Genomic DNA, 12,303 nt, shown 5'->3' with positions numbered 1-12,303 from the left:
ATTTGTGAGAGACACAGAGAAGCAGAGACATAGGCAGAGGGAGAAGCAGGCTCCCTGTGAGGAGCCTGATCAGCACTTGATTCCAGGACCCTGTGATCATGACCTGGACCGAAAGCAGTCGTTCAACCACTGAGTCACCCAGTTGCCCCTAATTTTCACAGTCTTTGAAGTGGGTGGTATTATTTTCTTCAGTTCACTGAAAGGAAACAGTGGCACAGAGAAGTTAAGTGATTTGCTTAAAGTCACACAGCTGGGATAGCCAGGATTTAAACCAGTTAACAGGTAAAGTAAATAAAAAATTCGTCGGTCTCCAGGCTGAGGACCCACATTACATTCACCGTGTAAGAGATGGGGTTTACCCAGCTTACCGGTCAGGGTATGAAGACAGAGAAATTCAGCTGCCCACCCAAGGGTCAGCAGCTGGGGAGCAGGATTTAGAGGCAGCCACCTCCGACTCCAGGGCTGGCAGAGGCACTTCTTTACCCCAAGCTATGCTCTTTGCAATCTGCTTCCCTTCTCGGGGCCAAAGGCAGTCCTAGAACAATCTGCCTCAGGACAGGACAGCCTCTCATTACTGTCACAACAACTGAGCCAGGGCCACCCCAGGGCATAACATCCCCCGTCCCAAGGGAGAAGGGAGGCTGGGAGCCAGCTCCCGGCTAGAGCGCCCACTTCACTGGCCTCAAAAGGACATTCTCAAAAGATTGGACTCGCTGCCTCCCCTCCAGCCTCACCCCTCTGCCCCCCCTTTGCTCTCTCTGGGGGTCACTTCGCTTGTGTTCCAAGCACTAACATGGAATCAGAGGGGGAAGGTAGGGGGGAGAGGGAAGGGGAAGGGGAGCTGAAACTTGAGATCCCAGCCTTTGGTGGGGGAAGGCTGGAGAGAGCCAGAGAGAGACAGAGACAGGAAGAGAGGGTTCAGTTGCCTTTGGTTTTCTGAAGCAGGCAGCTTTGGGGGTTTGGCGTGTGCGTGTGTGAGTGTGTGTGTGTGTGTGTGTGTGTGTGTGTGTGTGTTGTTTTCTTTCTCAGGGGGAAGCCAGGCCTCCACTGGATAATAAAAGAACTCAGAGGCAAGGCCAAGCTGGGCGAGCAGGGCCAGTGCGGGGACAGGGCAGCTGTGGGCAGGAGTAAGGAGGAAGGAAGGGAGAGGGGGAAGGTTCGAGGTGAGGGGGTGTCTGCAGGCGGGAGCGAGGCGGTGGGAGGAAGCCGAGCAGCTGTGGTATTTGGAGCGAATATAAATAGCTGCCTGGACAGAGCCCGGCCAAGCGGGGTTCGGGCTGCGGCTGGCAGGCAGGCCTGTGCGGCTGGCCTCGGGGGCGCGGCCCGGGCGCGGAGCCGGGCGGTGGGCAGGCAGGCGGGGTGCCCGGGGGCTCGGGGCCCACGGCCCTCACGGTCACTGTCGCCGCATCTCCGGATGCTGTCCCGGCCGGCCATGCTGCTGGGTAGCCTCCTCCTCACGGCGGCCACCCTGACCGTGGCCCAGCGCAGGGGGCAGGAGGCGGGTGGGCGCCGCCGGGCACACCGCGTCCAGCACGGCCAGTGCAGCTACACCTTCGTGCTGCCCGAGCCCGAGCCCTGCCCACCAGAGCCCGAGGCCTTCGGTGGCTCCAACAGCCTCCAGAGGGACTCGCCCGCAGCCCCGCTGAACCTGGGGGACTGGCCTACCCAGCGAGTGCAGCAGCTGGAGAAGGTGCTGGAGAACAACACACAGTGGCTGCAGAAGGTAAGGGCTGGGCCTGCAGGGAGGTGGTGGCGGGAGGCATGGGGGCTGGTCTCCGGCTGTCTCCATGGAGAGGTGGGGCGTCCTCCCCAGAGGCCTGCCCAGGGCACAAAGGCCAGGCTAATCAAAGCCATGTCTCCGAATTGTACAGATTGGGGTAATGAGAAACAGAGAAGGACAGAGATGGCCCTGACGCCGCACAGCAAAACTGGGCAGGCTCAGAGCTGGAAACCTGGCTCCCTCACAGCCATTCATTCACTCATCTGAGCGAAATCCAAATCGGTGAGCTCTGACCCATCCTAGGGGCCAGGGATGTAACAGTAAACAGAACAAACAATACTGGACTGGTAGGGGAAAGAGGCCATGAAGAGATGAGTGATAAATACCTGCTACGTCAGAAGGTGACGTAAAATGAAGGAGGGAAGAGGGCAAACGATGACAGGGTGGCTCCTTGAGGTCAGATAATTCCAGAGGACTTCTTGGAGGAGATGATGTCTGAACCCAGAGAACAAGTAAGATAATGGAGCAGCCCATGCTGGTACCTGCGGGCTGGGCATTCACTACAAAGGACCCAGCAAGTACAAAGGCCGTGAGGTGGGAAGGCAGTCAGGGTGCCAGGGGAACCTCGAGGACCAGCGCTGCTGGAGCAGAGGAAAGAGGGGAGAGGGGTGCATGAGCAGGGGAGGGGAGGGGAGGCAGGTCGTGTCAGGCCTTGGGGACCGCTGGGAGGAAGAACTCTGGCTCTTGCTCTGAGCATCACGGGAGCCAGTGCAGCTCTTGGAGCGGGGGAGACACAGCTGACTTGGTCTGAACAGGATACACTGTAGGGGGCAGGGTGCATGCTGGGAGCCCCAGGAAGAGGCTGCTCAGCTGCCAGGCAAGAGGTGATGGAGGCTTGGAGCAGGACCGGGCTCAGGGAGATTCTGCTTTATTCTGAGAGGGGGCTAATTGACCCTGCTGATGAATTGGGTACAGGGTGGCAGAGAGTGAGGAGTTGAGGACACTCCACCCTGTTCTGGACCAAGGCCAGGCCCACTCTAGGGTCTTCTGTCTTCATCCTTTTGGCAAACGCTCTGAGTACACAGTGTGCAGGGCCCTTGACAAGGCACTGGGTACAGAGATGAATGAAGCTGGTGTGGCCTGGCACAGGCATGGGGGCAGGAAAGGTGTCCTGTGTGTTCCAAGATGGGATTGGCAGGAGCCCCTAAGTAGGAGCAACCGAGGAAGAGAATGAGACCCAAGCCCCTGGTGCAAAAGACAGTCTGAGCAGTGAGCGGCACGGCGTGGAGGGAAGCGCACTGATTCCTAGGGCCCTCAGATGTATTAATCGGCGCACAGCAATGGACAAGGTGTCTCTCCAAGGAGCACTGCCTTCTTACTCCTTGGTTTCCAAACTGTTCAGATCATGTGCCCAATCAGCAAACAATGTCTACGTCCCTGATACATGCATATTTATTTAATATATGTGCACATGTCCCCACATCAATATAAGTACAGGGAATAAAACAAAATGAAATGGAACCTTCCATTTTCAAAAAGATAACATATGAAATCATGTAAATTGAAGTTTTGACAGTTTCCTCTGTTGTCCAAAGGATTACCTTGAGCACACCCTGGGTTTATCTGTCCCCAGGGTGGAGAAACTGCCCTATGCATAACTAACCAACCTGCTTTGCACACTTGTATATACACTCTTGCGCATGTGCACTTAACCTCCGGTCTTATTCCTGCCCTGACCTCAGCCCCCACTCACCATCTCTCATAGTCCCTTTCCCACCTGTCCTCCCCGCCACTCGCCCTGCAATGCTGCCAACCTAACATCATCCTGGAGTCCCCCTCCAGGAAGGCCATGGCCTCACACACTGGAGCCAGCCCAATGGGGGCTCCGTGCTGCCCTGAAGTCTGTGTGTTTCCAGTTCCATGAGGGTCATGCCAAACCTCACCTCCCCAAGCCTCCATCTTTACTGTTCTCCATCCTCTCACCAGACCAATGACCTCCTGCTTCAATGACAAATGAGGGCAAAGGGAGAGCTACTCTTCATCCACCTGTCCCACGCCTGCAATTTCACCCGTGCATCTACCAGTCCCCAAGACTTTTCTCTCATTCAGAAAGAAGGGGTTCCTCCATGGCCCAAGGCTACTCTTCCTTCCTAGGATGTAGATCCCATCCCCCTGCAGCCCCTTCACCTCCCCAAGCCAACTGTCCCCTCCTGTGCTCCCACTCTGCTGATTTCTTCCCTCAGTGTTTAATCCCATCTAAGCATATCCCATGAGGGAATAAAAAGGAAGAGGAAGGAGGAGCAGAGGAAACAAGCCTCTTCTCCAAGCCACACCCTTCTCTGCCTCTGCTTCCTCACATCCCATTTACCCCTTCCTCCAAAAGTCACCTCTCACATCCCACCTCCCACATCCAATGGCCATGGCTCAGTCTTCATCAACTTGATCTGACAAATTTCATGTTGCTGACCAGTACCATCCTTCCAAAAACTGTCTCCATCCGCAAGTCCTCATCCACAAAACATGCCCACTCTGCCCTGCGTCCCTACTGCTTTCCCTACCTCCACAGCCCCACCCGCACCAGCACCTCTTCTCCCATCTGGACAGTCATTATGGCTGCTGCCCTGGACTCCCTGTTTCCACCCTGCCCACCCCACCCCCTACCTCGTCCATTACTTCAGCAGACAGAGGGATCCTAAGTTAGATCCTGTCCCTCCTCTGCTTAAAACCCTCCTGGGGCTCCCATCTCTTTAGAATAAAAGCAAAAATCCTTAGTCCCTAGAACACCCGCTCTCCCAGGTGCCCACAGGGTTCACCCAACCCCCCTCGGGTCTCTGCTTAAATGTCCCCTCCTTAGAGAGGCTCCCCCTGTCCATTCCATTTAAAACAACCACCCTCCCTCTGTCCCTCTGTATCCCCTCAACCTGGCTTTGGTTTTCTCTCTTAGCATGTATCACTACCCATTCTTAAAGCACTTCTATTAGCCTGTGCACTCCGAGAAAGCAGGGACAAAGCAAGTGCTTTGTTCACTACTGAGTTCCCAGAGCCTAGAACAGTGCCTGGCACAGGGCAGGTCCTCCATACACGTCTGTGGAGTGAATGAACTAATGAATGCACGAAGGTCCCTGAGTCCCTCCCGTCACTCCAGTCCTCCCACACCCTGGAATGCCAGTGTTTCCCAGGGCTCTGTCCCTGCTCTTCCTTTCCTCTCACCCTTCATGGCACAGGCCCCACCTCCCCCACCCCCGGGGCTGCCCCCACCACTCCTGCAGCACTGTCTCCCACCTGCCCCATGGTGGTGCCAAATCAGTATCTGGTAGTCTCCTGAGCCCCCAATCCATGACCCTGACCCTGCAGGTGTCTCTCCTCTCAGAGGCCATTGTGCCTCAACCCCAAAGCTGCTGGACACTCAGCTCTTCCCTCCCTCCCTGTCTCTGTTTAAGACTTTCTAGGGCCCTAGGGTGTCCTTCATGTCCATCTATCCCCAAGGCAGCAGGTCCCGCCCTTCTTATGGCCTTGGCTTCTCTCCTTGCAGTGCATTGTCCTGTCTCCCCAGCTGGGACTCTGCTCAGGACTTGTCACCTCCCCCACTGGCTTCTCTATCCTGAGCCTTACCCGCTCATCCATCTTTGACTCTCCTGGGTGCCTGGTGTTCAGGCAAATTTGACTGAGCCAAAGGATGAATTTAAGTCAGTGGCTTTCGGGTTAGGTGCCCCGGGCCACCTTTTTGGCCCACAGGGCAGTGTCCTCTCCAGATGTCCATGGGGCACCTGGGGCAGAGAGGACTGGTGTGGGAGTCAGGCTGACCTGAGTTCACAGCCCCACCTGGCACTTGCCACATGGCTGTGGATGAGCAAGTCTCAGTTTCCCCTTCTGCAAAATGGAGAAAATAGCAACATGCCAGGGAATGGCTGGGAGGACCACTGAGACCGCTCCCATGCCACTCTCAGCCTGTTGCCCGGGCAGAGCGTGTGCTCTATAAAAACCATGCCAGATGCAGTAGATTGATGGGCTTTGACTTCATTCAGCCGCATGTCTAATTTGAGCTCTGCACTGCTGGGGGAGGGCACCTCTATCTCAGACGAGTCAGCCCAATGGCCCCAGTCCAGTATCCTCAGCGCTGGGGAAGTCACTCGTCTGTGGTGGTGTTCTTCAGGGGTCCCCCGTCCTGCCTGGTCTCTGCCAGGGGCAGGTATTTGCTGTGACATCTCCTGGGTAAGGGCCCCTTGGGTTGAACGACCCCTTTAGGCTGCTTGGGTTGGGCATAACTCAGAGTCTTTGAAACTCGGAGGCCTCTTCTTGGCTTCTGCGGTAACATCCCAGAGGAGAAAAAAAAAAATTAGTTTCAAATTATTCTGATTTAGAAACGTCGTCATCACTACCACTGCCGTTAGGGATTACTGGGGAAGAGTGGAGAGGACTGGCCTCCCCAGATCGAGTCTTGGCAAGATTCCAATCATCAGGATGGGTGCAGGGGAGACTCTCCCTGCCATAAGCCGCCGGTGGCCAGCACCTGCTCAGCCCATGCCCCTGTCTCAAGTCCCTGTCCCTCTATGTCCCCAGTACACAGGTGAGGACACAGGCCAGGGAGGGGGAGGGACTTGCCAGAGTCACCCAGCAGTGACAGCCAGCCTGGACTCTCACTCCAAACTCCAGGTCCTTTCTCCTGACTCTGGGGGTGCCAGGGAGGTGAGGGAGGCAAGATCTGAGAGATGGGGTGTTCCTTAGTGCCTGAGAATTCCCGAATCCCAGAAACCCACTCTCTTCTCCCCCCATGGAGATGACCAACTAGCCAGTGTCTTCCTGCCTATGCTCAGAGTGCACAGCAGTGGGGTGGGGCTGCTCCCTCTCCCCCCCTCACTCCCCTCCCCCTGTACCCCACCCCACTTCTTCCTTCTACTCTTCTCCCCTTCTTCCACCTCTCTCTCTCTCCTCCTCCTCCATCCCCCTGGAAAGCCTCTGCCCTAATGACTCACGTCTGGAGTTGCTATCGGTGGGCTGCACATCATCTCCTGGCCCTGCTCCTCCTCTCATCTGGGAGGAAAGCTGCAGCCAGGAATGTTGAGGGGGTGGGTGGACAGAGCCAGCGGGGGTGGGGGGGCAGGCTTCCCGAGCAGGCTGTGCAGCACAGTGGCAGGTCACGGGGCCTCCTGGGTCCCCTGTCTGTGTGACCTAGCGCTGGCCCTGCGCTCAGTGCCTCATCTGTGTGGGGAGAGGGTTTGATGTGGGCTTAAGAGAAGCAGAACCAGGAAAGGATCTGCCTGCAGCAGGTGCTCATGAAGGGTCACTCTTGGTACTATCATCCCCCGAGTTGACCCCAGTCTCTGCCAGAAAGTGCCCGGTTCTGCTTTCCCCTGTGCAAGACCCATTCTGCAGATGAGGATAGTGGAAAACCAGAGCCAGACAGAGGCATGGAAGCTCTTCGGCCCAGCCCAAGCCCCCGAGGGCAGCCCCACTTCCTCTGAGCTGCTGGAGTCCCAGGGGCAGGGCAGACATCAAACCTTCAAACCATGGGTCTTCCTGCCCTTTCTCCTATACCAGTGACAGTTGGCCCTCTCTCCCCATCTCCCCATGTGTCTCTGCCTCTTTCTCTTTGTCTCTGGGTTGCTTTGTCTCTTGTGGGTCTCTCTCCCGGGGCCTTCACAGTGGCCCTGACACTGCTCTATAACTCTGGATGTCTCTGCCACTCTGTGACTCCCTCTCCTGTCTGGTGGCATCTCCCCGAGGTCTCTCCCTGTCTCTTTCTCAGATCCTCCTTTCATTCCCCCCTGAACCCATTGGCCCTCTTGTCTCTACCTCCCTGGATGTCCATATGCTCTGTCCACCCTGGAGGACCCGGGACACACAAGCCAGATGACCAGAGTTCCCTCCTCAGCCAGGGTGCTCAGCTGGGGCCTCTTTCTCTTCCCCCTCTGCACCCCAAAACCAACTGGGGAGGGGTGAGGGGCTGGACAGAAGCCTCCCAACCTGGCACTGCCCCCAGCCTCTGCTGCTCACTCCTGGTCCCTGACGCCAAACCTCAGAATAACTCAAGACCTCAGCCCAGCGGTTTCAAGGCCCTGCCTGGCTGGATGTGGGTCAAAAGCGCATCCAGCGGAGTGCAGCGTGGGTTTCTGGCCCAGCCCAAGACCCTCCCAAACTGGCCCCGGACTCCCAGCTGCCCCAGCCTCCCCAGGCTGCCCGTAAATTCTTGGCATTTTCGGCCTTCGGTTATCCAAACAAAAAATGAATCTCAGTTGCCGAACAGAATGTCTTGGGGTTTGGTTTCCTAACCTCACCGCTGGCTGCTTTCTAAGCAGTTTGGGGCTGGGGGGTGGAGTGGGGAAAGAATAGCATCTGCTTCTTGGAGAAATGGGGTTATTTTTCCAAGAAGGGAGCCTAGACATGGCTGGCCCAGATGCCCTGGGTTTAGGGATGACTAGGGAGCCATGGGGGCAGCAGCCCCTCAAGCAGCTTCCCGCAGAGGGCCAGGTTTATTTGTTCAAGCTCCTTGGCCAGGCCATCCCAGGGGGTCAGGGCCATGCATTTCTGGCTCTCTCCCCCTAGGCCCCACAGCTCATCTGGGCTGGGATGCACACAGACCCTCTCCCCCTTGTCTTCTAGGGCAGGAAATGTGAGAAAACAGGCCCCAGGTCTGCCCCCTAAGTCTGCACCTCTGGCCTCGGAGCATTTGCTTAACCTCAGAGTCAGCTCTAAAATGTCTGGAATGGACCAAGAATCAGTGGGGCATGTCCCAGTGGGGCCACTGACCAGCTGTTGGGACCCTGGGGAAGCCACCTGCATCAATTAGTTCCTCTGTTGGAACTCCAAACACTCACTGCCTCCTAGAGAGAGCGTAGGACAAAAGAAAGATAACAGGATTGAAGGCCAGTGTTTACTAAGCACTGACTGTGTGCCAGATGCTGTCCTACATGCCTTGTGAGAATTACTGCATTTGATTCTCATAGAGAGCCTCTGAAACAAGATTGTTTGCCCCTTAACAGATGAGGAAACTGAGTCACCAAGAGGTTAGGTGACTTGCCCATGGTCACATGGCCAGAAAGGGTGAGGCCACGCTTACCCTCAGGCTGTCTGCTGCCAGAACCCACACTCTCAGCACTTAGGCCGGTTTCCTTGCTAATAAACAAGACATGTCCGTGGTGGCTTGATCCCTGGAGGCCCAGCTGGGACAGAAGAGAAAGGACGCCTCAGCCAGCATCGGCAGCTCTTGAAAGCTGAGGGGCTCAGGACCTCCACTTGGGCATCCTCGCCATTATATCCCCCATCCTTGGCCAGAGCCCAGAGTAAATCCACAGAGGCAGTGTGGACCTTGGAATACCACCCCCACCCCGCCCCAATTCAATTTGAATCCCGGCTGCTCCACTGCTTGTTGGCTGTGTGTTCTCAATCACTTTGCCACTCTGTGCCTCAGTTTCCTTATCTGTGAAATAGGGAAACTGCTGGAAGCTACTTGGCAGGTTATTGTGATTAAGTTAGTTAACACACACACAGGACTGAGTACGGTGCCTGGCAAGAGGAAGAGACAGGGCAGTGTCCGCAGCAGATGACATGCTTGGAACACATGGCACAGTCAGGGAATCCACTATGGAGTGAACACAGGAATTCAACTGGAGCTTCTTCACATCTTGCTTAGTGTGAGCTTAGAAAAATCCTCCTTTCGCCTCCGTGGGCCTCAGTTTCCTCATCTTCAAAGTAGGTATCATGAACACAAGTACCTCAGGTGAGGACAGAATAAGGCAAAGCACGCAGAGATGTGGTGGGGTTCATGGGTGAATGGGGGATGTCTGTGGACCCTGAAGCTGAAAGCAAAACTACCTCCCCTTGGACAGAGAAACAGAACCTCAGAGGCTGAGACCAGCAGAGCCCTGTGGCCCTTCACTCCTGACTCTGGGGGCTACAATGCAACCACCGTGGGGCCGAAGGAAGGAGGATGATCTCCAAGCAGCTGAGGGGGACCTCTGTAGGCTGCAAATGGGCCCATTGCTAGCAGAGATGAGCAGGAGAGGGGCTGCAGATGGGGCAGCGGGGAGCCCTCCTCCAGAGCCCAGTAGACCCAGGTTCCAGTCCTGGACACAGTGGGGAAAAAATATCACCTGTTATTCCAACTCCCTGGTCATCTCCAGTTAATTTCCTTGCAGTTTCTTCTCTGCATTTTAAGTGTCTACGGAAATGTTTGAGAAGTACAAAAAGATTGAAAAATTGTTTTTTTAAAAGATTTTATTTAGGGGATCCCTGGGTGGCTCAGCAGTTGAGCCACCCAGGTGTCCCAAGATAGAAATATTAAATGAAACTCCCTGTTCCCATAACCCAGTTTAAGAGACAAAAGCTCACAGATGCTGCTCAGCTCCTGCTCCGCTCTCGCGCCTCACCTGCTTCCTTCCCAGAGAGCCACTGGGAATCGGGTATTGTTAGCCTCCTTCCCCATGTCTCGCCCTCCTGACCCTTGTATAGTATTTGTTTCCTATGTAAACAGTGTCGTACTATCTCTATCTTTCTGCAACTTGCTTTCGTCCGCTCAACCTCATAGCTGTGAAGTGTGTGGCTCTGCAAATGTGGGAAAGGCCTGAGCTGAAGCTTTTGCCTCTGTAAACCGGGGACAGTGTAAGCTCATGCCTGGGTTTGTGGCGAGGCCCAGATGACCAGTGCATGCCAAGGTCTGGGCACACACCTGGTGCTGCTTCAGCTCGTGGAGAAGTTCCTCCTCTCTTCTGGGGGTGGGGGTGGGTGTGCTGCTGTGGTAGACACACACAGACTTCCTCTGTGCCAGGCACTGCTTACTATACATGTTACACAACCATAGATTCATTAAACCTCGCAACGTCCTAAAAGGTGAGGACTGTTACAGTCCCCTTTTATTAAGGGGAAACTGAGGCCCAGAGAGTTCATATGGCTAGGAAGTAAGAGAGGGGGATGTGAACCCAGGCAGGGGCTGGGTCCAGACCTCACACTGAAGCACCACATGGACTGCCTCTCTATGCCCACCCGCCAGATGACAATACTGACCCTGGGCAGGAGGGATGACTCACCTGCATTCCCCCTGAGGTCAGTCATGGGGATTGGATCAGAACTCAGGGCTCCTGACACCCAGCTGAGAGCATTTTGTGCCTCCTCCGCTATAGCAACATGACACACTGCATGTCATGAACCTCGTGAAAAATGAATGCGGCCTTACAGCTATTAAGTTCTGGGCTTGCATGCAGGCACACGTGCACACACGCATACAGGTGAGAACATTCTTTCTCCATTCACTCAATTGCCCCTTCCACTGATGTTTATTGAGAGCTTGCAGTGCTAGGCACTGTGTCAGGGACGAGGATTCCGCAGTAAGCAAGGGAGACTCAATCCCTCCCCTCCAGGAGCAATGGGATAGACACCAACCTGATACCAACCTGATAATTTCTCATGCGTAATGGTCAACCATGATACACACTGTGAGGAAGGCCTCACCTGTTCTAAGGGTAGATAATGGGGGGACCTGACCTTGATGGAGGAAGTGCAATAGGAGGAAGGACAGAGCTGAGCTCAAAAAGGTCAATTGGGTGTTCTCAGGCAAGGAACGGAAAGGAAAAACATTCCAGGCACAGGGAACAGCAAGTGCAAAGGCCCTGGGGTAGATTGAACAACGTGATTTGGAGGAAATAAAGAGCATTTCTTGTGGCTGAAGCGTAAAGAGCCAGGAAAAGTGTGGGCAAGCTGAGATTAGAATGCTCATCAGGGGTCAGACCAGACCTCCCTGCGCCTGACCCTGCTCTCAGGAATCTTGGGTGCTGGAGACTGATGGAACCACTTTTCTACTCTGTGCCCAATGAGAATTGGTCTGCAATAGGCAGTGGCTATGGACATCTGGGCCTACTCCTCCCATTCTTCCCTGACCTTGATTCCATCTCTGTCACCCTATTTCAGGGTCAGCCTCAGACACCAAAGATACAAGATGGGCAAGAGCTCAGCCATTGAATTCAAATCCTTAGTTTATTCCTTTGTGGACTGGGGAACAATCACACATTTCCTCCAGGCTTCTGGGAATCAGATAAGGACAGTTATAGCCAGAGTTGTGCTGGCGGGAAAGCCTGGTACCACATGGTGAGGTACCCCAGCAAGGCCTCCCTCTATCTAGAACATGCTTGGCTCTCTACCCAAGGTACAGCTGGGTTAGGAGGCAGGTAGGAGTGCTGCCAAATGATCACTTCAGTCAAGGAGACTCTGCAGACGTGTGGCCTGGTCGATCTGCTCCCAGACAGCCCGGGTTTGCTTATGACAAGCTGCCTGACCTTGGATAAGTTGCTTAACCACACTATGCCTGGTCTATAAAATGGGCCAATAATAACTCCTACCAGAGGGAGTAGTGACAAAGATTTAATTAAGCATAGTGGTTCGAACAGTGCCTGGCCCGTAATATGTGCTGAATACACATTTACCAAGCAAAATGGACACACTTCCCCATTCCATGTAAGGGCTGGCACACGGGTGGCAGGGAGGTGAGCAATTATGAGAAATGTGCTTCTTCACTTTCTCTCAATTAAATTCTCAGTCTCTACAGAGGGGGAACAAGGTGGACTCATCTGTTGGAGCCCTTTCTAGACAAACAT

General features: G+C 54.8%; 1 protein-coding gene across 4 annotated transcripts in view; it reads left to right on the top strand.

The window, feature by feature from the left end:
* Positions 1-812: 812 nt before the first annotated feature.
* ANGPT4 (angiopoietin 4) overlaps positions 813-12,303 on the top strand; it is a 48,443-nt gene continuing 36,952 nt past the window's right edge. For 2 of the 4 annotated variants that reach the window (XM_041733234.1, XM_041733235.1), the window contains exon 1: positions 813-1,723. In XM_041733234.1, the coding sequence (XP_041589168.1) occupies positions 1,415-1,723 (309 nt within the window). In that variant the 5' untranslated portion in view covers positions 813-1,414. The remainder of the gene's footprint in view (positions 1,724-12,303) is intronic. The other 2 variants (XM_041733232.1, XM_041733231.1) reach the window with 2 other exon arrangements.

Source organism: Vulpes lagopus, chromosome 18 (genome assembly GCF_018345385.1).
Source record: "Vulpes lagopus strain Blue_001 chromosome 18, ASM1834538v1, whole genome shotgun sequence".
NCBI classification, from domain to species: Eukaryota; Metazoa; Chordata; class Mammalia; order Carnivora; family Canidae; genus Vulpes; species Vulpes lagopus.
The sequence above is the reverse complement of the archived record's forward strand: the minus strand, read 5'-3'. Positions and strand labels throughout refer to the sequence as shown.